Source organism: Pungitius pungitius, chromosome 8 (assembly GCF_949316345.1).
Source record: "Pungitius pungitius chromosome 8, fPunPun2.1, whole genome shotgun sequence".
NCBI classification, from domain to species: Eukaryota; Metazoa; Chordata; class Actinopteri; order Perciformes; family Gasterosteidae; genus Pungitius; species Pungitius pungitius.
Window position 1 is genome coordinate 12639653 of NC_084907.1, and position 26945 is coordinate 12666597.

The following is a 26945-nucleotide window of genomic DNA, read 5'->3' on the forward strand; positions in this document are numbered from 1 at the left end:
ATTGTGTGAGAACATTCGTGCGGCCCGTTTACACGTTGGTTTACGGTAAACGCTGGGCGCTGCGTGCACGAGCTGCCCGTGAAGCCTGTTGGGAGGATGCCCCGCTGCTGAGTGAGCGCTCTCTGAACGGCTCCTACGTGCCTCCTAAGTGACTCCGCGGGGCGAACCGAGCAGCGCGACCCGCCCTGCGTGCACCGGAGCAGCGCGATGTGTCCGCTAGCTTAGCCGTGCTACGTTAGCCTCGTGTTTCACGAGGACAGCGGTGACGCGTTAGCTTAGTTAACAGGCTAACAGCGCAGCTAACGCCCGGACGAACTTCAGACGGACCGCCCGTGAAGTCGGCGTGACTTGACGGTAAAGATGTTCACATCATGGGTCAACTCTGAGTTGCTTGTAGTTGGAGTTTGCCGTTTGATTAGCAATGAATGATCGTTGATAACTTTGTTTAACTGTATTTTTCAGCATCTAACGTTCCGCCCGTTGCTAAGATAACGCTGGATATGTGATACTAATATATAGATATATGTAAGATATATGTGAATAACGGCAACTATCTTTTAAACATACTTGTATTCAGAAGAGGCAAATGCCGAACGCAATGACAAGCCCCTGTACTTGGAGAGATGGGTAAAGACATGTAGCGAATGACACACAGGTCCGTCAACGAGTAAAGTCATTTAAAATATGTAATTTTCCGAATGCAGCTCGGTTTCTCAACAAGTAAACCGTTACGAGCCCCTGTTAAGCCGTTATGGACCCCTAATGTACCTCCCTCCCCGGTCAGAAACGATCGTTTCTCATAAACTATGTTTACAGTTCTCCCGGATCACACACGTGGGCTGAAACGTGTACCTTGAGGCGGCCACAAGGGGGCGGGAGGGAGCACGTGGGCCCGTCACTCAACCCCCGCGAGGCGCTGGACCAGGAGCTTGAGATATTCATCGATGCTACGGGTCCTCCCCGCGATCTGCAGTCACAATGATCACTCCTGCGTTCGACCTGAGCCAGGAGCCGGAGTTCCTGATCCTCAGCATCCGTGTGCCCTACACCAGAACATCAGAGTTTGACCTCTACATCGACGGAACCGATTTAAAGTTCTTCGCCAAGCCCTACTTTCTCAGGTGAGTCAAACAATTCACGTGGATTAGCTTTGGTGATGGAGATGAAAGCGCTTAATTAATGGGCTTATCAAGTGCCACAATCCCCCTCAGACTTTAATTAATCCATTGTTTAATATAAAGGGTCTTTTTGTCCTCCCGTAATCGTCTGGATCCACGTCTTCTTTTCAGATTGTCTCTTCCTGGCAGAATAGTGGAAGATGGGAGAGAAAAGGCCAAGTTTGACATTGATGCTGGTAAGTCACACTATTTGAATCACAACAACACACACAGTGGTGATACACAGCGTGGGGATTCATAACCAAATGCCTGCTCATGTATTTCAGTAGATGCACACACGCTGTTGCATTAAACGCCTCTCACGTCTTCTTAAGCGTGGAGTCAGCATGCAGACAACCTGCAGGAACAAAACACATGTCACACACACGGCACACCGTTGTGTTTCTGCTTCTTTTCTCTGGTTTATATGCTGTGGTCAAAGTGTAGCGGGCGTATTGTCCGTCCCGCGCTGCGATGTAGGACATGGCAGGAGCAAACATGGATGAGAAGGTCTATCGGATGTCTTCCTTTCATTTCTCCTTCTGTTTCTGGCAAGCCAGTGACTCACGAAACAAGTGAATGGACCTTCTCAATTTTTTAAAATGTATTTCACTTCAGTGTTTATCGGAATGTGCTGACCTTTCTTTGAACCAGGGAAAGTACAGCTTCCTTGTGGCTTTTTCTTTCTCTGTCAAATTGTGTCTGATTGCAGTCATCCGAGTGCTGAAGGAGGTTTAGTGACAGCAGGTGTAGGTGGGAGGGGGACTGACGAACGTGCCTTAACCACACCAGTCTCAAGTCCCTCAAGTTGGGGACGTCACTGTGATTCTTGTCCTTCTTCGGTCAACTTGGGAGAAAAGAGGTTGACTGTTCAGTAAACATTTTAGATTCACTGACATGACGTCGGCGAGATGAAGTCTGTTCTCGAGCACACCCCCAGCCCGGTGACAAAGTCCAACCTGTTCCAGCGGCTCCTTTTTATCGAGGAGGGTGTCAGGTGGTGGAGACCACAAGGTGTTGACTCCGTGCAGATACTCGGTTGTACATCGGTCCCAGTGAAACGTGGTTTGGCGTCATGCTGTTGGCCGGTGGCAGACGGGGGTTGATCCCAACGTGAAACCCACTGATCATTATTATTTTGTTCCATTTAAAGGGCCGGCGCAGCCCGCTCTGATGTCACTGTGATTACAGGCTGCCTGTAATGTCTCTCGGGGGGGCTTGTGGGGGATTTCCTTTGAATGTGTGACGAGCGGACGAGGTCGGCGCTCTATTCAAGTAACAAGTGTCAGCGTGGCCGTGTCTAAATTAGCCTGTAACATCAGCGGATGAAGCCGCACTAATGAGGGGCCTCGCTTCGACTTCTAAGGAGCGACGATCATTCAAGATCCTGCTCTCAGACTTGTGAGGGGCGGCAACGCCAGCAATTAGTCAGCTCCCATCGTCAGCACGTCTGCGCTTAAACACTTGGGGGGGGGGGGGGGGGCAGACTGGACTTTGAGGTCTTCACCACCTTTTACTCCAATTTATCAATAATGTATCGCCTGTGTAGGAAAGGAGCAACTGAAGCTCCGTACGCACAGGTGGCCAATTTAATTAGCTGTCATTTGAATTTAAAAGGGATCCACCATAGTCAAATCTATGACTAGGTCTAGATTTGTGTAATGTTTTATTTTCTTTTGTACCGTCCTGTTACGCCTTTTGTTACGCCTGACAACATTTCGTTATGTTGCAGTTTTCTCAACTGTAGTATAATTTAAATGTTAATATTGTTGATGGGTAGAAAGTAATACTTTCATCATCTGATGTTTTTTGTTTTATTGATGGTTTTGTACAAGATGTCAAAACAAGAATTCCTAATATTGCTGGAACTGGAAGCTACCTATTTTTATTAATAGTGACAAAAATAGTTTTCCTTTTTTTTGTCTTCATAAAAGTGGGCTTATTTGAGACACCGCCGAAAGATGAATCAACATAACTGTGTTTGAAGAACAGTCCCTTATTTAAGGGGAGCTCGTGTAGTGGCCGATAACCATTCCCTTCATCTACCCGCAGGTCTTGTCACGCTGCGGGTGCCAAAGGAAACAGCTGGAGAGCACTTTGAAGGGCTCCAGATGCTGACGAGCCTCCTCGCCCCCAAAGGCGCCCGCTCAGCAAAACCACTGATCGAGGACCTGAGCCCGGGTGAGTCACGTCCACGCCTCCCTCCGACCGGAGTCCCACTCAAACTGACCGCGGCTGCTCTGCCCTCCACAGAAGGCGCTGAGGATGACGATGAGGAAGACTTTGACTGGCAGATGGAGCAGGAGGTGTACAAGGAGACCTCCGAGGAGGAGCTGGGGGCTCTGCAGAAGTATGGCTTTGGCAACCAGAGGTGTGGAGTGTTTGCCAGATTACAGGTGAGCCCCCGGAAGTCTCGCTGTAAGTGAACCCTGACGGGCTTTGTGGTTGATGGGGAGTGAGGGGGGGGGGTTGCCCTCTACAGCATCCTCGCACACAACCGCAGGGTCCAAAGGCGTCCTCCTTAAAGATGCTAAATGTCCAAACTGTCCCCACAGGAGGAGCTGAGTGACGTCATCGACTTGAAGAACCCAGAGGGAGCGACGGCAGACGAGAGGAGGCGGGGGCGGCTCGACGCAGAGGCGTCCGCCTTCTCCCCTGACCATTACCTGTGAGTTTATTAGAGTAACCCCCCCCCCCCCCCCCCCCCCCCCCCCCAAGCCTCCCGCTCCGTGCTGTCTGCTAACCGGTGTGGGTCGTTTTAGGGCTGATTTGTTTGAGGATGCTGAGATAAAGGAGCTGCTGAAGTTCAGGCCCTGGTGGGAAAAGCTGACGGAGCAGGAGGGGCAAGCGGGTGAGTTCAGGTCTTCATAATGCCTTTTTTAAATGAATGCATATAGCTCTTCACCTAACGTGTGGTTGGGGGTGGGGGGTCGCAGTGCCTGCTTTGGAAAAAGTGACATTTCTTTTCCCAGTAAGGTGAGACATTAGAGATAACAAACAAAAGCAAATCCTAGAATAAGAAACGTACAAGAATAATTAGCGGCACACATCCCACAAGTTGATAGAAATGGGAATCATTTGACCCCTAAAACAAAGCGCAGCAGTGACCAGAAGGTGGCGCAAAGCTACAAAAACTAAGAACAATCAGGTTTTGTTTATAATTTGAACCAAATTACCAAATCGTACCATTTTATCACCCCCCCTTCAAACGGGGGTCTGCTGGCTGCAACTAAAGCTTGTGAGCCGCTGACGTGTGTGTGTGTGTGTGTGCGCGTGCATTTTATTTATATTAGTTCAATGGTTGGGAAAACCGTGATATATACATATGAATCCCCAAAGGACGAAGTCTTTCTCCCCCTCCCCCCTCCTCCCCTCCTAGTGGGAGGTCGGCTGGAAAGCCACAGAGCTGCACTCCCTTGCCAAATAGCCTCGGGGCTCTGGATCAGGAAAGACACTTTCCATTATGAGAAGTTGAACTTAGACCTCCTCTAATCACTGAGTCTCCCTGCTGCATTTAGACCAGTTTAGAAGAAGCAGCAACCCAAATAGAAGGCCAAAAATTCTCTCATTTCAATGTCGTTTTTTCCAGTTCATTTCTTTGTCCAAATCACTGGCTCCACATCTCCACTCAGCCTCTTTCATTTCAATAGTGCTGCTACGACTGCCTGCCGATTCCAGCACCCCCCCCGGGGGGGGGGGGGGGGGGGGGGGGTTGTGCTCCTGTGGGAGGATTTGGATTAAACAGCATTATCGCGGGAGAGAGTGTGCCGCCGGTCGCCCCCGTGGCGGTTTTGCCCCCGGCAGCGAGAGGGCCACCCCCCCACATCCCCCCAGCCCCGTCGCCGATGAGCAGCCATCCGTCAGCAAGCGCGAAGGCCATTAGCCACAGCCTGAGATTACCCCTGTCGAACGCTACGGCGCCGCGCGCCCCCCCCCCTGCCGGCTCATTGGGCATTCTGAGTCTGAGTGGCTCAGGCGGGAGCCGGGGCCCCGGATAAATGGGCCAAATTAAAGCTAATGGCTTGATTGACAGGTTGAATAGCATTATTCTGTGTGAAGAATGTATCAGTCGGGATGTCTGAGCGGCCTGCCGTCCAGTCTGGAGAGCGCGCTCTAGATTTTAACCGTTCGCCGTATATTTAAAAATGGCGACCACGACTCCTGCATGTGGGTGTTTGGACTGTTTTTTAAATGTCCTCCAAATGGATGTGGACCCAAGTGCTAATGAAGCAGAAACCAGCCGCTCTGTGGTTTCCAGTGTCGTGGTGGTGGTGGGGGGGGGGTTGCAGTGACAGGCCCCAGCTGTCCACTGGCTCCATGGTCTCTACCTGCTGCTCTTTCTTATGGCTGCCATTAGGAACCGGACCGCGTCACACAGGGCCGACTGGCGTCACGCGCCCCTTTGCTCCGTTTGACGCTCCACTAGATCACCGCGGGTCACACCACGCGTCAAGCTGCTCTCATTGGTGAGGAAATCCTCCCCAAAAGGCGCGTTCCGACCCGTCCACGGGCCTCCGGGCCATCTGGACCCACAGAGACCCGCCGCTCCGATTGGACGAATTAGCAATTCATTTGCAGTCAGCAGAAGGCGCCGCGCTCCAATGCCCCCCCAATGGACCCGGCGGGCTCCTCAGCGGAGACCAACCGGCGGGTAAGGCCTTCCAGTCGGACGGATCGTCCAACTCGCAACCGCTGCTATTATTGAGATGTTGCATTTGGTTATTGTGAATGTCGGGTTTTAAATTACCGACTGTTTTACAGACGGCTCTTGAATCAGCTAAAATGCAGATTTTGTCTGCACATCGTGGAAGGAAGAAGCGCTGTGTCGTCTCGATGTCTCCCTCCTCTGCAGAGCAGCGCATTCAATCTCCTCTCAATGAGTGTTAGCGCGTGTGCAGGCGGTGCGTGCTCGTGCAGTCTGCGTGTGTTCTGCTCGTGCCCCCCCCCCACCTTTCCACGCTGCAGCTGCGCTCACGTGGGACCCAGGTAGCGCCTGCAGGGAGCTTCAGCATGACGTAATGCAGCAGGAATCTCCTTCCCAGCAGAGCCAAGTTCCCACTGCAACCGGAGAGAGGTGTGCGTGCAGGCATGTGCTCCGGCCCATGTGCTGCATCTCAGCTCGGGACGCTTTTCCCTCCCCCCTCGTCCCCCTCATGCGGACACAGCGATTGCTTTCAGCTGTTTTCTAAGCTGCGGGGTGAGGGGGGGGGGGGGGAACGTGCGTGTGCACTCGAGTTACAGCACGTTCCTGCAAGCATTCACCGCGCCACTTGATTTGAAATAGCTCAAATGGGATTGAAGTCTGTTTTGTGTCGCCTCATTAGGCCGCCCACCCCCACCCCCCCTCCCCCTCCCCCACACACACACACACACACACACACACCCTATTAGGCAGATGTCGCTTTCAAAAGGCAACAGTTAGTGAATTTGGAGAAGCACTGGTTTCCAGAGATTCTCGTCTGATTGAACTTATTTACATATTTTAGGCCGTCAAACGCGTCTAAATTTGATTTGGCTTTTCTGCTGGTCTTAGTTTAATTAATGGCCTTTTTTTTCTTCTGCTCCTCATCAACCGCAGCCGCGTCACGCTTCTTCCCGGCACTCTGTCCCCAGCGGTTTGAGGATATCGCTTCCAAGTGAATATCAATATGTAAAACAGTGTGAGCCTTGAGCAGAAGTTACTGGAAAGTACTGTAGTTTACATTCATCCACGTCAGAGTCTGCAGGTGTGTGTGTGTGTGTGTGTGACCCGACGACTTGTGGAGGGACCACAGGAATCTCTCTGCTGTGCACTCGGCGGTGGAGTTTATTAATGTGCCGCTCTGACCTGATGAGCGTCCATCCTGCATCTCGCACTCCCCTTTTCTTCACACCTATCCCCAACCGGGTCGCCCAGCTGGACCGTAAGCTGTTACCTCAGGATATATTCACCCTACGCTTATGTTACCACAACAAAGGCATTTCAAGCGTGAGATTGGAGCCGGGCTCTATTCCCTCTTGTACAGTGTGCTGTTAGTCTGTGAAGCCGGGCTTCCCAGGCAGAACGGGGCGAGTTCAGTTACGTCACGACCGTGCTCACATGTGAGCTCTGTGTTTTCAGACCCTGGTGGACAGAAGAGGACAATAGAGGCAAAATAAGGCACTTTCCTGTCCCCCCTCTTCCGCTGTGACTTAACTCTCCCCCCCCCCCTACCCCCCCTCCCGTGCAGCCGTGTCTTTCACCGACGACGAGAAGGAGCAGCTGAGGAAGTTCACCAACCGCTCGTACCTGCTGGACAAGGCGTCCCTTCACCAAGCGTGGCTCGGCCTCGTGGACATCCTGCTGGCCTACTGCTACGAAGCTCGCTCCACGGAGGGAGAGCACAACGTGAGTGTGCGCGTGTGTGTGTGTGTGTGTGTGTGTGTGTGTGTGAGAGGAGAGCACCACTTAGGCTTGGATCACAAAGCCCTCGATCCACAAATCCTTTCGACTCCCTTCCATTTCATTCAGAGCCTTAAGAGATTACTGGCGGCTCTGAGAGCTCAGGCCGGGCCTCTTTGTGTCCCCTAAGGTAGCTGCGGCAGAGCAAGGTGAGCGCGCCTCATTTCACTGTCGGTGGGGGGGGGTTCATAGGTCGCGTGTCCGTGAGGGTGCCGTTAATACAATTAATTTCCACATGGAGTGCGCTGCTAGTCCACAACAAGCCCCCCAGCGTAGTGGAAATAACTTACAGCCTGCTCTCTCACTGTGAAAGTGCTTTTGTCCAGACATAATGAATTGTTCCGTGTGTCTCTATGTGCCCCCCCCCCACAGGTTGAGTCCCCGTGGACCATCAGAAAACTCAGTGGGACTCTGTGCTGGCTGGAGGTGAGTGAGGAAAGAGATAAGATCATTCCCATCTCTGCTTTCAACTACTCACCATAAAGACAAATGGGGGGGGACGGAAGGTCAATTCTCCAAACCTGATGAGGTGGACACAAACCAAACAATCCCACCTTTTTGTTCCTTTGTTCTGGTCGTGAGAAGAGCTCTGTGGACCAATGAGCTTCATGCAGGAAGCAACGAACCCGTTTCCTCTTTATCTTCCCATCTAATGTGATCTTGTTTAGATTTCTGGGATCCACCAATAATTTTTTTTGTCTTCGCTCCTCTTGGCTGAGAAACATTGACGTGTGATTGTTTACTTTTTACATACGAGGCAGCATCCGGGTTAATCAATACCTGAACTCTTAAAAACAAATACATTTATTATTATTACATCGATACCCGATCAGTCATCATTAGCTTCATTAATCTGAGGGAGTGTTTTACAGATTAAGTGTAGGTGAAACCATGCATTTTACAGTGATGTGGGCACCAGCTTAGGAAGGTTCTGAATGCACTCCTCATGTTGTCCATAACAAGAGGAACGTACCAAACTTAATCGGGCCATTGCCACAGCAACCGTTGCTCAAGGCACTCCCGATTCATCTCAAAGTGTGTGTGTGTGTGTGTGTCTGTGTGTGTCCTGGGCCAACAGGTTGACTCATTTTTAGGTTGATTCTCATGCTTTGTCCTTTTGAATGGCTGAGATGTCAAAGTACTACATTACCCATGAGCCTCGGCCACCGTGTGCCATCAGGTATTTGCCTGCATGTGATGTCCGGGCCTTTGTGGACAAAGCGTTCATTTTAAAAAGACTTATTTAGATCTCACCTTTTGCACAGGGGTTAATCTCATTTCTGACGAGGTGCCCGTCACCTGTGCTATAAACCCCCCAAAAAGCAAATCTCAGCCGACCGTCATCGGCCCGGCGTCCCCGCTCCTTGCCGATTAGCACCGCCGTTCCTTCGCCGTTGTTGCACATCAGCGCACACGCTGCAGTACAGGTGTGTCCCAGAGCGTCCTGGCCAGGTGTGTCTAAGTCGTTGTATTTGGGAAGCAGGCTGCCTGGAGGTCTGTTAATGGGACCTTGACGGCCGTTTGAGGGATTGTGGTTTTCCCCCGTCGCCGTGACGGAGGAATTAAGAACAGGCTCCACCTGGCAGCCCTTTACTGCTCGTCAGCTGTCGGCTCCCATTGACAGTCCCGCCTCGCTCAATACCCCCCCCCTCCACCTCCTTCCCTTCACCTACTGCTCCACAATAGATTCCTCTCCGTCTGTGACTGCCTGTCTTGTGTGTCACTGCTGAAGTCTGCTTCCTCACTCCATTCTCCCTCTCTCCTTTCTTTTTTAAAAAAACTCTTACTTTATTCCCTTGTGCCTTACATTGGCCTCCCTGCTACAACCCCCCCCTCAAACCTCCTCCCCCCTCATCTGCTGCATATTTCCTTCTCCTCAGTCGACTGCCTGGTGCGACTGAGCGGCTCCCCGCAGCAGCCATCCGTATTTACACCTGTGAACAAGCCCGGGGGAGAGCACGATCCCCACAACACATCCAACTAACAAGCCACAAAGAAAGGAGAGGGAGGGGGGGAGACGCGAGGTGGCAATCTCTGCCCGTCCATTAGTGCGGAGAAAAATCAGAGAGCAAAGGCAGTGATTAGAGGGAAGCAGCAATTAACACGCCGGGGCTGCAGAGGTGTTTTAAGATCTTTTAGCCCCTCTTTTGCCAGGACTTGTTAAGAGTAATTAGCACAACCTCAACCGCAGCGCACGCCAGCGAGAGGAAGAGGAAGAAATATGGCCGAATGCAACCTTCCAGACTTGTCGTGCTGAATCACGTGTGTCCCGGTGCTGAATCGCGTGTGTCCCGGTGCTGAATCACGTGTGTCCCGGTGTCCTCTGCAGACTTACAGCTCGCTGCACGACGTCCTGCTGTCGTTTGGACGGAGGGTCCTGTGCTACCCGCTCTACAGACACTTCGCAATGGCCTCCGCAGCCGTCCGTGACGCAACTAAGATTTTGCAGACAGGTGAGACACCAAGAAGAAGAAGCAGCACACACACACCTTTCCATGTATGTTTTTCAGTGTGCATTAGAAGCGGAAGCTCAGCGCAACAAGCAAAAATTCGTTATTTTTCAATTGTTTCTTGAAATGCAATTGATGGCTCATGGCAACGCCTTATATTTTCTGAGGTAGCACATGACTCAGCTGAAATTGTTAGATAAACAATTACAGGGCTTACTGTGATTGACAGGTCCGGCATCTCTACCTCATTACATAATACATGTATAGATCTATAATGGGACAATAGGTTCATTTAGGATTATTTGAAGAGGAACTTTGCCTCTCTGTCCTTCTGAGTGGCAAACCTCTAAAGGACCTTCTTATTGAAGTCATGTCATGGTTATGACAGCCAGGGGCCTGCAGCAAAAATCACAAATATTGTCTTATGTCATATCTTTTGTTATTTAATATAAACGTTTTTTGGGGGGGGGGGGGCTCAAACAGGGGCGCTTGCCCTCTATTGACCTGCCGACACTACGTCCACCTTTTCTAAACAGTCGATGCAGGCAGCCCCACTTCTCCTGCTGTGGCAGGTTTAGACCTGAGCAGCGCACAGCGCCGGCCTTCCCCCCCCCCCACCCCCTCCACCACCCCGAATAGACAGCAGCGCGCCTGAGTGCACGGACACGAGCCGCTCCCCGAGTGGCCCCCGCTCAGGCCGCCTCGGGGAGCGAGAAGTGGATTAGCGGAGAATCGAGTGTTGACTTAGACATCTCAAATCCCAGAGTAATCTTCAAATCAAAAGCCCCCCCACGGACAGATGAAACGCTGCGCTGTAAACACACTCGGGGTGTATGAGGGCTACGATTATCCTGCTCGCCATGATTTCACCGCTGGTAAATGACAGCAAATTAAAGGCCTTTTAAGCTCCAGATTAGCATTTGCGCGCCTCATTAAGTGGGTAGATGAGTTGATCAAGAGAGCGGCTCGAGTGCCTCTCCCCCCCCTCTCCCACCTCACCTTCTCTCTGCCACCTCAGCTCTGTTCATTTGAGTCTTATTTAATAAGAGGATGGCTGGGAACACATTATTTTAGCTATTTATTTTTTTTGCGACTCGTAACCTTCAGTATCTGTGAGCATTCAGGAAGTCTGAGATGCTCTTAATGAACTGTAGCGCGACAGTACGTGTGTCTCCCAGCGCGGCGCCACGCAATAATTCATTAATCAGGATAAAGCAATTGGAAACGCACGGTGCCGTTTTCCAGGCACTTCATCTAAGTGGCCGTGAAAGCAAACACTGTTCGGTATTAGCAAAACAAACTCATTAAACCGGCGGCGTTCAGGTTGAGGCCCTCTGAGGGAACGTTATCCGGGGGGGGTAAATATTTGAACAGGAAGCAGGTGGAGCCGGGGCTTCGGACCCTGAAGCACGTCATCAAATCAGACCAATATGAAGCTCCTCTCGGCAGCTGAGAAGGAATATGAGAAGGGAGATGAGTGAAACCCTCCAGGCCTGCGATCCCGTTCTCAGGTGGGAACCAAATGTTTGCTGAAGCCTTTCCTCGTGGGGGGTGCCCGGTTTACCGGGACACGTCTGGACGTCTCTGCAGAGCCGGGGGGGAGGCGGGCATCGTGAGGCTATTTATAGCCCCAAGTCGGAGGGGGAAGGGCTGTGGCTCGTTTGGCTTGGCGTTCGCTGCTGCTGAGGGGGTCGCATGAATCTTCCATTTACTGCCCCGGTGTTGGAAGCTGAAACGGCCGTATGCAGGGGTCATCGTGCCTCAAGCCTTGTAACTTTGGTTACTTCTTACTTTGGTTACTTATTGATGTCCTAAAGGGAGTGTCTCTCAACACCCACAACAAAACCCGAGTTGTGTGGTTTGGAATTGATTGGGTATTATTTAAAGGGGGAGGGGGGTGGAGACCACACAATAAGCCTTTTATCTCAGTTGTTATGGCAATCTGTTTCCTCACCAGCCCACATTTTTTCAGTAGCATGTACGGGGCATCTCCCATGCAGATATCTGCTGTTGTACTTGCCATGGTCTTAGACCTTGGCCCCCGCCCCCTTCTTTGAAGGCTTTGATAGTCTTCAATAGACCAGACCGCACTGTGCACACACAAAAAAACCCATGTTTATTTAAAACCAAGTAATGATATGAATGTGGCTCTGAGGCTTGTCAGATCCCAATGATTCAGAGTAGCACTGAAGCAGTGCTGCATGGGGCATTGACATCCTTCAAATAACCCAGTATTTTTGTTTTGTTCATTTGTTTGTTCCATTTGCCTGGCGTGGCGCGTTCCTCCGCCCAGGGAAGGCCTGCGTCCTCCGAGGCCTGCTGGATATTCACAGAGTGTTCCGGGAGAACGATCCAGCCTACATCCTGAATGATCTGTACATCACAGACTACTGCGTCTGGATCCAGAGGGTCAAGTAAGTCCGCACCGCTTCATTGTCACAGAGTTACGTGCCACGCGGCCCCCATGATGCATCAGCGTGTTGGAGGAGACGATTGGGTGTCATTGTTGGGCTAATGGAAAGAACAAGCCAGCGAGACCAGGTCGTGTGTTCTCCAAGGTACCCAGAGCAAAGAAGCGCACTCTGCAGAATTCCCTCTGAGGGACACTCTCAGAACCGGGGGGGGGGGGGGGGGGCTTGGTGTGATTATCAATAATTTATATTTGTAGACAATTGCTTACACATTTCATACGTACACATGGCCCGGGTTCAGCCAAATGGTGCGCTCTCCTGGAGAAGAGCCCAGTTGAAAAATGTGTGCCTGATGTTGTAGGCTCAGAGCCCAGATAAAAGGCCTGCAGGGATTTACTGCCTCCCACCCTCCACATTTTGACATTTTACCAACTGAGATCTCGAATGTTGTGTGTGTGTGTGTGTGTGTGTGTGTGTGTCAGTCAGAGTAAAGCACTTTTCCGCCCCTCTGTGCATGATCGATTCCCCGGGTCGTTACTACTTTATAATCGTGGGGGGGGAATACACAACTCAACAGAATGTGCAACAAGTGTCTAGTTCATGGACAATTAATGGGGCAAAGTTACATACCCTTCCTTTTTGACGGTGAAGATATCCTGTGCTGTTACAGGCAGCCCCCTCCCTCTCATTGGGCCTAAATGTAAGCTCCACCTCACCGGCTGGCTCCGGCTGCACCGGCATCGATCAGTAAACGGATTAGCCCGAGCTCCCGGAGCAGCGACCTGTGATTGAATTGTTACGTTTCCCCTTTTCTGTCCATAAAGGAAGGAAGTTCTGTTTCTGTAAGCCGCTGTTACTCGTCCATCAACAACCTTGAAAATGTCCCGCCTCCACATGGTTGTCTGAGTCTGGTATTGAGAGAGATTCTGTGGTCTGAAAGCCACACAGGGGAGCTGTGTTTTTCTCTGAGGACGCACGCGCTGGTTTGTTGTGCCCCCCCCCCCCCCCCCCCCTTTGTGCCGCCTGACAGGTTCGATGACAGATCGCTCAGCCGTTGCGTTTCTTCGGTGCGAGATAGCCAGCCCCCCCCCCCAGCACAGGATTTGTCATCCTCTGCTAAGTGAGTCGCCTCTGGGAGCAGTAAGATGAGATGTAATCTAATACCCCCCCCCCCTGCCAAAAAGTCCCTGTATCTTGTCACTCAACTCAAACACAGAGCCCGCGATCAGCTGGGTATGATGGACGTGATGGATGTTTGTTGGGTGTGGGGGGGGGTTGAGTTATTTCATACCCTCACTGTCCCACATGCATTTCTTCTCCTAAAGTTCCTCTGACTGCAGAGACATCGGTCTCAAATTTACAACCTCGTAAATGCTTCAGCGTGATTTAAGCCCCCCCCCCCCCCCCTTCTCTGCAGAACCCTGCATGTTGTGGAACCTCAAACCTCCAGGAGTCGAACTGATTTGTAGCCAACAGACTTCACCCTCACGGCCCCCTCCAATCCAGCTCACTGCTCGCAGAGCCGGCAGTTTATTAGTTTCTAGCCCCCCCCCCCCCCCCCCCCTCTTGCTGCTGGACTGCACTTTCTCCCTCCTTTGTCGTCCCTTTCATCCAGAGGAAGGCGCTTGGAGCGCGGCTCGGAGGCAGACAAAGGCTCGCGGGCCGGGTGTCGCCTTACAGTACCACCGTGAACGTAAGCAGGGCTCCCACTTCCTTTCTGAAGCGCCGCTTCACTCCAGAACCATTGCAACCCAGTCCAACCCAGTCCTTCTATTAATTGGGTCAATTAGATTTAAAAAACAAACATGAGCAGCATGCTCGCGTTGGGATCCAAGTTTCTGGGGAGGGAGGTGAGCGGAACGGCCAATCGCACACTGCTCCAGAGACACATTAGTCAAATTAGTCTTGTTAGTCTAATGGTTGTGAATGGAAGGTGTGAACTGAGCCCCCCCCCCTCCACCCCCCCTCAAAACCCAACAAAACAAAGCGAGTTGTTTTCTCTGAAGAGGGAGGGAGAAAAGAATGTGAACGAGGACGCGGCCAAGAATGAAGTCGCACTCTCTCTGTATCCTGAGGCCACCCCCCCACCCCCGGTGAACCACATCTGGAGCTCCGACAACTGGGAGTGTTTGAGGGGCAAAAGGAGAACCCCCCCCCCCCCGTTTTGCTGGCCAATTCACCTGAGTGCACCCCTCTGTGTAGAGCTCAGGGCTCATACCACCAATCAGCTACTGGACGTAATAAGGTGTTTCCACATTACTTCTGTGGTGTTGGCAAATGGGGAATCATCTCTTAGCTCCCGCCCCCTCACTCCTACACCCCCCGTGCCCCCCCACAACCACACGGCTGATGTGTCTGCTAGGAACCACAACTGTCAAGCCGTGAAGGCTTTGAAAGCGATAACAGAGGCGCTCCGACAGGCAGGACACGGAGGCCCCCCCCTCCCCCCCCGCTGGGGAGAACAAAGATGCAAATGTCGCCCCGCTATCGGGGGTAAGTACTACACATTTCTTCCCAGCATGAAGCCACTTCAGACCCGTCCATGTGATCTGATGCTGATCCGTAGCGCTCTTGTATTAGCAGCATTCATCTGTTCTCAGGGCTTCAATGTATGGGGAGGGGAGGGGTAACAAGGCGCTGAATGTAGTTTATAGCAAAGAAACGGACCGGGTGCCAAGCCGCAACGTTTAAAATAAAACCCAAAAGAAATGTCCCTCCGGGCTTTGACGGATCAAACCAGAGCCCTGCTTTGCAAGAGATACTGAAGATCCAGTTTAAATGCTGATGTGGGAATTACAGCAGGAACTGTCTGTTTATTTATTCTCCCACATTCCCTTGTATGCTCCACTAAAGCCTTGATGCCCCAATGAAATATTAAATAGATTCTCCCCATTTTAAGCCCGTTTACCTCCGTTTGTTTATTTATATCTGCTTATACATCAAATATTCATCAAGGATTCTGTATCAAAGTATTTTTACATCAGAATCAAGTGATTCAGGGCTCGTCTTAGTCACAGTATTTAATTGGTTCATTTAAATGTGTTACTCTAAGGCTTACATCAAATGCGAAAGACCTGATTTAAACCCTAATTGTTTACCACTCAAATATTCCAGTTTGCTGGGAAATACATCACAGTACCAAGATGAATTTACAAACTTAATGTTGATAGATTTATTTATTTTAATGGTTAGGGTTAGGGATTCATCCTCTGAACAATGAACGTCTCAAGATGCTGGCGGTCAATCCACACAGGTGTCAACCTGTTGGTGGCGCTAGAGCATACAACAGGATCACATGAGTGAATGAATGTACGTAGTGTGAGCGCTTAAGCCCGAGATGGAAGGAAAGTACAATTTCCAATGGATGTTTATGGACACTATGAACTACAATGGTTCTTTGATTCAAGTAGGCAATTGGATTTCAAGATTTAAAGATCAGTCAAGAATTCAAGGTTTTATTGCATCTGAAAGGAAATCCAGTTCCCGAGAAAGCAGCGGGATGAAAACACACACACACACACACACACACTCGCGCGCCTGACAGGCAGCAGACATCTGACAGATCAGTGTTTGTACAGTACAGAAAGTCTTTTAATAGTCTGAGCTTCCACGCTGGCGTGTTGAATAAATACATCTGCGTTTCTCATTTGTGGAATGGAAGTGGCATCCCGAGCCTCAGACCCTTCCAGCGCTCAGTGACGGATCACATCTCCCACTGTCGCCTTTCATCCCCTCAGCCGCCGCTCGCATTAGATATGTGTGTCTGAAAAGGAGCTGCCGGATTTTTTTTTCAGCACAGGCGTGCTGATTGAGTCGCAGTTACAATGAACACAAGCCTGACGAAAGAAATCTACGGCTCACACACACACACACAGAGACAGACATCTCATCCCCTGCCTAAAGACTTGGGCAGATGGAGGCGTCTTTGTCGCCACAGAAGTTTTCCAACCTTGGGAAAAGCCAGCCCTCCCCAGTGTAATGAAGGCGAGCCACAACAGCGGTGCAGTAATGACTGGATTGTGTACAACATTACACCCCCCCTCCCCCCCCCACCACCACCTGCCCCTCCCCCCTCCCGGCCAGAGGCTTTGTATTCACCGCAGGCTGAGCCTCTCCAACCACAGAGCAAAACAAGCGCTCCTCCCCAATGCTAACTCAGTAATGACTTCCCACGGGGGAAAGAGAACACGGGCCGTCTTTGAAGTGGCGGTGCTGCAGGGGGTTCTTCTGCCCCGGCCTGCAGGAAGCTCTCATGGAGCCCGGGACCCTGAGCAGGCTCCACGCTGCCTGCACACATGTGTCGTCATTTTCATGTCTTCATATCCTGTGGTGGGTGGGAGGGAGGCGGCCATTTGTCATTATTTTAAAAGTGCTGCCTGGTGCTTGGTGGCTTTCACACGCTGAGACGTGAAGAACGAAAGCGCTGCGTTTCCCCCTGGGTTACCACTTTTGGGTGGACGGGAGGGGGGGAGGGGTGCTCCCCTGGTATCGCGGTAGGTGAAACACTGGTTTGTTTAAATCGCCAGGCGTTCTCCCACGTGTGAAGCAAAGTGTGCCCCTGTTCTCCTCTCTTAATTTGCACCGATCAGTTTGTGGTGCATTTATGTGCTGCTCTATGAATTGGGAAATCAACTTCCCCCACAGATGGTAGACTGTATGCCGACAGGTCTACCCCCACATTCCCAAATCCCCCCCCCTGCCCCCCCCCCCCCATGAAAAAGATTATTCCTTTCTCCGAGCAGAGGAGTGTGTTTACGTAGTCTCTTCATTTGTCTCCTATTAAATACAGACCCCTGCACACTGCTTCCCTCCGCAGAACAGGGAGCTCATTAGGTCGCTGTGCTAATGAGGACCCCCCCCTCCCCCCCGGCGCTCAGCACAGGGTTAATTGGGCCAGAGAGGGCAGTGGGGCTCAGTGTGAAAACGTGAATGCAAAGGGTGGCCCCTCCATAAACACACACTCTTTATCCCACCCTGAATGAACCGTATCAGTGACCCGCAGAGGTCATCTTGTAATCGCCATGGCAATAGGGGCGGGTCACACACCCCGCCGGGCGGCGAATAGCAACCAATATAGGTTTTTGACAGCGTGGCGGCCCTCCCCAGCCTGAATAATGAGCGAGCGGGGGCCTCCCTTGTAGGAGGACATGGGAATGCAATAAATCACCTTCCCGCCACTCAAGGAGTCCCTTGTGTCTTCGCTGGGGGGACAACTGCCGAGCTGAAGCTGGGGAGCAGGTTTAATGCACTGCTTGGGGGGGGGTTGTGTTTCTCTGTCTGCAACAACAAGCGAGCGAGAAGGGACTCTGAGTGATGGTCCGAATAAAAGCAAATGAAAGTACAACTAAAACACCATCAAACTCAACTGCTGAGTCCCTTTTAGGAGACTGATGCTTTTCATGGTGGTCATTAATAATTATTGCACAGTGACGCTGCAGGCTGACCTCTGCGACCTCCAGCAGCCCTCCTCCGGGTCATAAGAGCAATGAAACATGGACGGCACTGGGCTTGAGAGTTGTTCCAAGACCGAAATGGTCACAGTTTCAGACCCTATTCAGCTGTAAAAAGAGAGCGGAGCTCCGCTGATTGTTTCCATGCGTCCCCCTTTCTCAGCCTCCGACTGTTGGCTCAGCCTTTCACAATGTGGAGGTGAGGAGGAGGGGTCCCTCCCTCTCACTGTGTAATCCCACTCTTATCATCTCTGGCGGCAGCAGCAGCAGCAGCAGCACGAGAGTGGGAGGAGAGCACGAGCCCTGGGTATCGCCGCAGCTCATCTCCCTACATTATTAAACATCCATATTTCCATATTTCATTGAGCGCCTCGGCAAATCGCGGCCTACTTAGCATTCAGATGAGAAGGCGATATGGTTAATGGGTATTAGATTTGTAGATGGTTATCCTGTGGCTATGTCTTTAGTACGCAGAGCCAGTCCATCAGTCTCTCTCTCTCTCATGGGTACCACTGATGAGGTTGTAGTTTGATGTCTCATTCATTCTCCCTCTTTGCGCCGTCCTGTCGCCACATTCATTGAGCCAAGTGACAACCGGAACGCGGGTCCTCATTTGTCTTCACTTTATCTCCAAAGGTCCAAGAAGATGTCGGCCTTGGCCGAGACGTTGCAAAAAGCCTCCCTGCAGAAAAAGGATTTGGGGCTGGAACTGGATGAGCTCGAGGAGGCAGCAGCAATGGTGGCCGAGGAAGATGAGGATGACGACGATGATGATGAAGAAGATGGGGTAGCTTCCGACTGCGCTCTGATATCCGGCAGTGACAGCAGCAGCAGCAGCAGTGACTCGTCCGACGAGAGCGAGGAGTCTGAAGGGCAGAGCTGCACCGAGTCCAACGAGGGAGGAGGGGGAGGAGCAGAAGGAGGGGGAGCGTCTAAGGACAACCCTCCGCAGCCCCAACCCATCTCTGCTGCTTCCCCCGTCCCCCGAGCACCCACGGGCCCACTCCTCCCCGCCTCGCAGGTTTCCAGCCTGCTGATCCAGGAGCTGGGGGAGCGGGTGGAGGAGGAGCTGAGAATCTCCCCAGGAGCGGACAGGCCGTCGGGGAGCGGGAGCATCGGGGGGACTTTGTTGGAGCCGAGCCCCCGCAGAAACCCCCTGCTCATCGTCACGACGCCGCAGGAGGGCGAGGACGGCGCTGTGGGTCCCTAGCGAGCGCTCGAGGACCTTATTATCTATAAAGAAGGATACTTCCTTAGTGTCCAGAGCCATCTTCTGCCTCATGTGTTATCTGACTGAAAGCTACATCCTCTGCAAACGTTTCACTTGGTATGATTTATTTTGTCTTTTTAATTATGGAAAGTAATTCCACAGAGTTCGTGAACCGGACCCACTGCTTGCCCAGGACTTCTCTTCTACCCGTGTCTATTGCCATGGTAACAAACTGTGTGTAAATGCATGTTGGGCTTGACTAATCGGAACAGGAGGGTTGTTCCAAGCGTAGTGATTGACAGGCCATGTGCTCTGTTACTTTTAGGGCGCTTTCTTTTCCCAATAAATAAACGCTGTGCCGCTGTCTCAGAGCCTGGTTTGATGTGGGAGATTCATTCCTCGGCCGAGAAACAAACATGGAGTCACATGTCAGGCAGATGGATGAGGTTCCCCCCCCCACCCCCCTGAGGACAGACTGATATTTGACACGCGTGCATTGGGGATATCCACCCACCCTGCGGTACAATAGGTTTTAAAGTGCGTCCCCAGATTGGACTCATTGAGGGAGAACCGCCCCATTTAACACCCCCCCCCCCCCCCTACACACACACACACACACACACACACATCCCTAGGGACAAGAGTCTGGAGATGGCACCACTCCTGCAGGTGGCGCTCTCCCGCTCCCCCACTGGGGCTTCACATTGATTAAGTAACTGATCTGTCCTGCCGTTTTTCATTTTAAAGTGCCCCCCCCCCCAGACGTCTCGGAGCCTGACCGGGGATCCGCGGCCACTTCTTCTGCAATTAATGCTCCTCGCCAACGGACATTTTTCAAGAGACGAGCCCGCTGCTTTTAATGGCTGTTAAATTATACAAAGGTGGTAATAAATGAGATGTCCGTGCTCTATTTTGACTTAGATTTGATATATCAGCCCTTTACTTGTGTAGTGAAAGTGCACTTTGACACTCAAAGGTCTAAGAAAGTGGAGTAATGTGGTCAGGACTCATGTGGCCACTGGGATAATTAGCCCATTAGCAACAGCACAAGCCAAATAGGGGAAGGCTCTGTGTATATGTATATGTGTGTGTATATATATATTCTATATAACACCTATATACACTGCTTAAAGATGAAAGGAACAATCTTTTATCAGGGTATTTCAGGAATTCAATTTCACTTCTGACAATGATCTGGTCTGCTTTTTTTAAAGTCTGTTTCAACTGTATTGAAGTTGATGGAACAGGTGGGGCAACAATGAGGGCGCGATGTCCTGCAGTGTGCCGTCTGCAGCACCCTGGGGCTCCTAGGACACTATAGAACACAGACGAGACCACCTGGGACCCTCCACTGGTGCAGAATATGCCTTTAGCCCAAGGATCTAATTACTTGTTTCAACCCTCGCCTCAAACGTAAGGAACATGCGTTAAACATCTAACGGGCCAAAGCTAAAATGCAGTAACACCCGAGAGGGAAGATTAACCATTCTCTATGTATAGAAATCAATCGGGTTCTCCCTGGTGCAACAATGTTGGCTCTTTTTGTGGGTGGGGGCATGAAGGGCGGCGTGGCCACGGCCCCCGCCATGCGTTGATTCTGATAGAAAACTCAATCTCCTCTGCTGATTCCGAGAGCAAAGTGATTCTGGTACTTGAAAAGATTAATAGCCCTCAAGCAGAAATGAATCAGGGGCTCTCCAGGGCCTGTCTCCCCCCCCCCCCCCCCTGCCTTCCTGTCCTCCAATGGGCGTGCAAATAGGAATCCTTTTGTGCTCCCCTCTTCCTCTGGACGCGGTGCTGCCCGGCTCGGCCTTTTTGAGGGCCCCGTGCTGTGTCATGTCGCTCCAGGAACGCGCTCATCCTTCTGGCTTGTGTTGTCCTCTGGTGAGTGACGTGTGGTAAAGAGGGGATGAGAGCATGGGACGCTCCAGTGTCTCTGACTGTGGAGGGATTATCTAAATGGGCTATTTCCATGCTCTTAATCACAAAGGAAACATGGTAATACTCCCAATCCGCATACTGTGTGTGTGTGTGTGTGTGTGTGTGTGTGTGTTGACAGTGCCGGCATTCTCTTGTCGTCAGTAGCTTCGCCTGCTGATTCACTCTAATTGGTGTGAGCAATGTCCGTTAAATCACTCCCTAACTCTCGGTGGACATGTGCTATCAGGCGGCTTAATGCTGCAAATTGCCTCAGCCGTGTGTGTGTGTGTGTGTGTGTTTGTGTGTGTGTGTGTGTGTGTGTGTGTGTGTGTGCGTTCGACACGTCCTCTCATCGTTCTACCACCTTGTTAAGTGCGTTGGAGTCGCACGGAGGTTGCTGGATCTTAAGGGGGAGGAGAGTTCCGTGGACGAGCAGCTTCTCCCACGCTCTGACCTGCACGTGTCCGACCCTCAGCTTAGAACCCGCAACACGTGCTCTAACACAGAGCGACGGCTCGCCAGCATCCCGTACAGTTAAACAATAGCCCGTTTCTAATGAGGCCGTTTGCAGTGGTTCCTCATCGGAGCCGCGGTCTACGCACACGCGTGTGTCTACATACACACACGCCCGCACGCCACCATCCGTGTTGTTGTTTGTTTTCTGCGGCTAAAACAGCTGTCAAACATGATGAATATTTCAGTGAGATGGGGCTGGAGGGAACCTTAAGTGCTGGGGGAGTTGGAGACCAAGCGAGCGGCTGCCGCGCGGCGTAGGCGTTTTGCCTCCATCCCGTTTCTTTGTTTTTCGTGGCTCCCGAACGCGAGGTTTGGGGAAAAGCAAACAGTTGTGCGGGGAAAGCTCTCCTAGTTGGAGGGCCGATCGGAAGAGGTTTAGGGGAATCCTCCGGGGCGGTGTTGGCTCTGCCTTCGGGTTCCGCGGGACGGCGCCCCTCCAGCTCCGAGCTCCAGACTAATGAGGCCTCACGGATGTTGCCTTGTTGCAACCAGACGGTGAACAAAGGCTTCCCCCCCGAGCGCCCTGCGCACGAGCCTCCCCCCCGACGCCGCCGACGCGGGGTCTCGACTCAGATGAAAAGCTCCCGCGAGTCGACACAGACACACCCTGCCCTCCTTTTTTTTAGGAAATCTGCTCTGCTCCGGTGTTTGTGTTGACAAACTCTCCACCCTCAGCGTCCTCCTCCTCCTCCCGCACCTTCTTTAACCTGCTCTTTCTATTTCACGCTCTGTCAACACCCCCCCCCCCCAATACTCTCCTGCCCTTCTTTCTTATCTCCGCCCGACTACTCTCGTGCATCCCCTACACACATCGCACATTACAAGACTGCTACCCTCTCACACCCCCTCCCCTGGGGCGTGTTACATGAAAGCAGATACCCCGCACATGTGTCGCCAAGCCGATCCTGTCAGCATGTCACGGATCGGCCACCCGCCGAGTTTCAATCGCTGTTCCCTGGCACGGAGAGGTGTAGATTACATCTGCGCGGTTCCCAGCTGACACGCGGCATCAACGGGGAGGGAAATATGTGGAGGCAGCGGGGAGTAGAAGAGAGGAAAAATCAAGTTTAAAAAAGGTCCGTCTGAACTTTGTGCTCACGCTGTCTTTCTGGTTAGACTTTCATTTTAATGGTGTTAACGAGTAAAAAGCCGACAGTGGCTCAAGCGTTGTTGCATTGACAGAATGGAAGGCCTCGGCTCGACGTGACACGCAGCTCAGTGGACTTCCCTGACATCAGAGCAATGGAATACGCATGTTAGTGCCGTGGGAAGAGTGTCAGATCAGATAAAACCCGATAATGTGGAATAAATGTGTCTGCAGCAGGCGGGCTGTGAGCAGCAGACTCTGAAAGAGAGAGGAAGCCGTCAGATCACCAGCTTGTGGAACTGCTGGTCAAATCGGTGGATTTGTTTACCTGAGCACTGTCGACCTTTGAACCCTGGTCGAGTGGCCACTTCAACGGACCGTGAGGCAGTCCAAATGGCAGGAGACGCTTGGCCTGCATTGCTGTTTAGAAGCAAAGAGAAATATTTCTTAAGAAATTTCTTAAGTATGTGAATACAGCTTCTGCTGCCAATCTTGAATCACAGTTTTTTTACTGCAAACAAATAGCTAAGAATAGCGACTGTTTGTAGATTTCTGCCGTTATCCCTGGTTCTGGCATTTTGCCTTTGATTATCACGGAGATTAGAAACAGACCAGTGCGGTGCCCATTACTTGGCCCTCAAAAAGCGCAGCTTACAGCTTGCCGGGGAACCGATATTGCGCGTTGACTCCAGGGAAATGGAGTAACCCGAGTATGACCAGCGGCAACAGTGAATGTTGTAAAAGCTCGACTGAGGCCCCGCCCCTTGCTTCTGCTCCCAGCGCTGTGCTCAAGGTTTATATTGGTTGAACGTGTCCTAATTGCAGCAGCTTTGACACTCCTCCGGGCCCCAGCAACACACCAGCCAACTGGGAAGTGCATCAGCATGTGAAGGACGCACACACAGACAGACACACATTTAGAGATTCCTTGGTTTATAGTCGAGTGGATCTTTCTTTCACCAGACGTTGTACAGAGGTTTCTTGACATTTATCTATGGACTCACAGTGCCTCCTAAGTTGGTCTCGCACACAAGAGACTCAAAAGGTCGTGGAGTTTGGTGGATTCACTAGCAGAAACAGAATATAACACAGAATATGACTCATTAGTGTACCTTAAACTAAGAATCGTTGTTTTCATCTGCTTAGATAAGCAGTGATCTACATATGGAGCGCGTGGTCCATGTTGCACCGCCATGTTTCTACAGCAGCCCAGAACGACCCAGTACCGACTCCAAATAGTCCCGTTCAGATTCCTACCGAAGGTCAGCCTGGTTCTCCCGCATGCTTGGAAAGAGAGGAGATAGTACAAGTTTGATTAGTTGAATGCAATCTCCCACTTCAATGCCAAATTCTGTAAAATACGACACAAGTGTCAATCATTCAACCAAGAAAAGGTCACCTGATCCAGAAATCCTGGACCACCAGCTGTAGGGAACATGAAGTGTAGCCCTTAGGTGCCTGGGTAACGAAATAAAGAAAGAAGAAAACTGACCAAAGAACAGTTTAAAGTCAACGACCACCAGAGCCAAACAAAGAGGTCGTAGCTCGATTAATAACTCTCTCTCAAGGAGTCAGAACATCCCCATTCACTATGCCATCAAACGACTTGAGGTACACATTTTTGGGGAATGCGTCTGGTCTTTATGAACAGAGGGGGGGGGTTCGGGGTTAAAAGTGCATGTTCCTCTTAAATATGTCCACGCCCTGAGTGTGTAACCCTAACCTTCAGTAAACTGTAGATATCCACCAGCAGGTCTGCGAGTCTGTGGGACATCACTCGTGGATCCACGCGTGTGCCCGATGAGCTCACGCACCTCCCTCGGCCCGCGGGGTAGCGTCAGGACAGGCCTGACATTTTCCAAGCGTAGAAAAGTACGAGATAATGTGTCATTTTGCCTCAAGGGGTCAAGTGGGATCTGCTGAACAAAGGCGTATTATTGAGAACAAAGTGCTGCTCTCATTTAGTGAACCCTGCAGTGCGGTGGGATCATGGTTTCTGTGGTCGACAAGAGGTCCAACACACGAGCTGCCAAACGGCCCAACTCATGGCCAGAAGAAAACACTTAATGCACATTTTTCCATGCTTTAAAATAATGCCCCGACATTTAGGTAAATTCACATTTTCTTGAGATTTAAAGCAGAAAAATGAAAACCATTTATGTTCGTGCGCTACATTTAAAAGAAGAGAAAACAGGCGGTTCGCTCGGCAAATGCTCAGGAAACCTATTTCATTACCCAACTCCCCATTAAAGACATTTCAATTGTTGGGATTCCTGATCCCCCCCGAGGAGCAGAGCAAGTGCTGAGCATTCAGAGGGGCCTCTCTCAGAAGCAGCAACGGTATGTGATCCTCAGTGTTCATGTCAGAGGGAGAGATGGAGAGATGGAGTGCAACATATAGCAGAGACTCCGGGCCAACAGGCTCGTTCTGGGAGACGTTCATCTTGGCAGTCTCACAGCCGTCCAGCCTGCTGGAAGATGCCAGCGTGTGACAGCCGGCATGCTGACGAGCTCTAATCGAGAACAGACCTTGGTTTTGGACACCAGCTACGAGAGAAAACGAGCATCTTGTCATCCTCCAAGCTGTGAGATGATGTCTATTTAGAACCTAATAAGGAACGGGTGCTGCGCTGCAGAGAGATTCTTCATTTGGACAACAACAACAACTCTGATGTGCACTTTATAAAGATTCTGCGTGGTGGATGTGTGGTGGACGTGTGGTGGACGTGTTGTAAACGTGTGGTGGACGTGTGGTGGACGCGTGGTGGACGTGTTGTAAACGTGTGGTGGACGCGTGGTGGACGTGTTGTAAACGTGTGGTGGACGCGTGGTGGACGCGTGGTGGACGTGTGGTGGACGTGTGGTGGACGTGTTGTAAACGTGTGGTGGACGCGTGGTGGACGTGTGGTGGACGTGTTGTAAACGTGTGGTGGACGCGTGGTGGACGTGTTGTAAACGTGTGGTGGACGCGTGGTGGACGTGTGGTGGACGCGTGGTGGACGTGTTGTAAACGTGTTGTAAACGTGTGGTGGACGCGTGGTGGACGTGGGGTGGACGCAAGGTGGACGCGTGGTGGACGTGTGGTGGACGCGTGGTGGACGTGTTGTAAACGTGTGGTGGACGCGTGGTGGACGTGTTGTAAACGTGTGGTGGACGTGTTGTAAACGTGTGGTGGACGCGTGGTGGACGTGTGGTGGACGCGTGGTGGACGTGTTGTAAACGTGTGGTGGACGCGTGGTGGACGTGTTGTAAACGTGTGGTGGACGCGTGGTGGACGTGTGGTGGACGTGTGGTGGACGTGTGGTGGACGTGTGGTGGACGTGTTGTAAACGTGTGGTGGACGCGTGGTGGACGTGTGGTGGACGTGTGGTGGACGTGTTGTAAACGTGTGGTGGACGCGTGGTGGACGTGTGGTGGACGCGTGGTGGACGTGTTGTAAACGTGTGGTGGACGCGTGGTGGACGTGTGGTGGACGCGTGGTGGACGCGTGGTGGACGTGTTGTAAACGTGTGGTGGACGCGTGGTGGACGCGTGGTGGACGTGTGGTGGACGTGTTGTAAACGTGTGGTGGACGCGTGGTGGACGTGTGGTGGACGCGTGGTGGACGTGTTGTAAACGTGTGGTGGACGCGTGGTGGACGTGTTGTAAACGTGTGGTGGACGCGTGGTGGACGTGTGGTGGACGCGTGGTGGACGTGTTGTAAACGTGTGGTGGACGCGTGGTGGACGTGTGGTGGACGCGTGGTGGACGTGTTGTAAACGTGTGGTGGACGCAAGGTGGACGCGTGGTGGACGCGTGGTGGACGTGTTGTAAACGTGTGGTGGACGCGTGGTGGACGTGTGGTGGACGCGTGGTGGACGTGTTGTAAACGTGTGGTGGACGCGTGGTGGACGTGTGGTGGACGCGTGGTGGACGTGTTGTAAACGTGTGGTGGACGCGTGGTGGACGTGTGGTGGACGCAAGGTGGACGCGTGGTGGACGCGTGGTGGACGTGTTGTAAACGTGTGGTGGACGCGTGGTGGATGTGTGGTGGACGCGTGGTGGACGTGTTGTAAACGTGTGGTGGACGCGTGGTGGACGTGTGGTGGACGCGTGGTGGACGTGTTGTAAACGTGTGGTGGACGCAAGGTGGACGCGTGGTGGACGCGTGGTGGACGTGTTGTAAACGTGTGGTGGACGCGTGGTGGACGTGTGGTGGACGCGTGGTGGACGTGTTGTAAACGTGTGGTGGACGCGTGGTGGACGTGTGGTGGACGCGTGGTGGACGTGTTGTAAACGTGTGGTGGACGCGTGGTGGACGTGTGGTGGACGCAAGGTGGACGC

The 26945-nt window shown here is 51.9% G+C and overlaps 1 protein-coding gene across 3 annotated transcripts; it reads left to right on the plus strand.

The window, feature by feature from the left end:
- The first annotated feature begins 21 nt into the window (after positions 1-21).
- shq1 (SHQ1, H/ACA ribonucleoprotein assembly factor) lies at positions 22-19470 on the plus strand. 3 transcript variants are annotated; one of them, XM_037448039.2, is made up of 12 exons: positions 27-354; positions 817-1121; positions 1290-1354; positions 3210-3338; positions 3411-3553; positions 3713-3825; positions 3920-4008; positions 7367-7524; positions 7951-8004; positions 9908-10031; positions 12322-12442; positions 18526-19470. In XM_037448039.2, exons 2-12 carry the CDS (start codon positions 979-981, stop codon positions 19097-19099), a joined length of 1713 nt encoding a protein of 570 aa, XP_037303936.2. In that variant the 5' UTR covers positions 27-354; positions 817-978; the 3' UTR covers positions 19100-19470. The 3 variants fall into 3 exon arrangements, with proteins under 3 accessions (XP_037303935.2, XP_037303934.2, XP_037303936.2); XM_037448038.2 differs by having other exon boundaries at positions 22-354; positions 785-1121; positions 3210-3553; XM_037448037.2 differs by having other exon boundaries at positions 22-354; positions 3210-3553.
- Positions 19471-26945: the final 7475 nt, after the last annotated feature.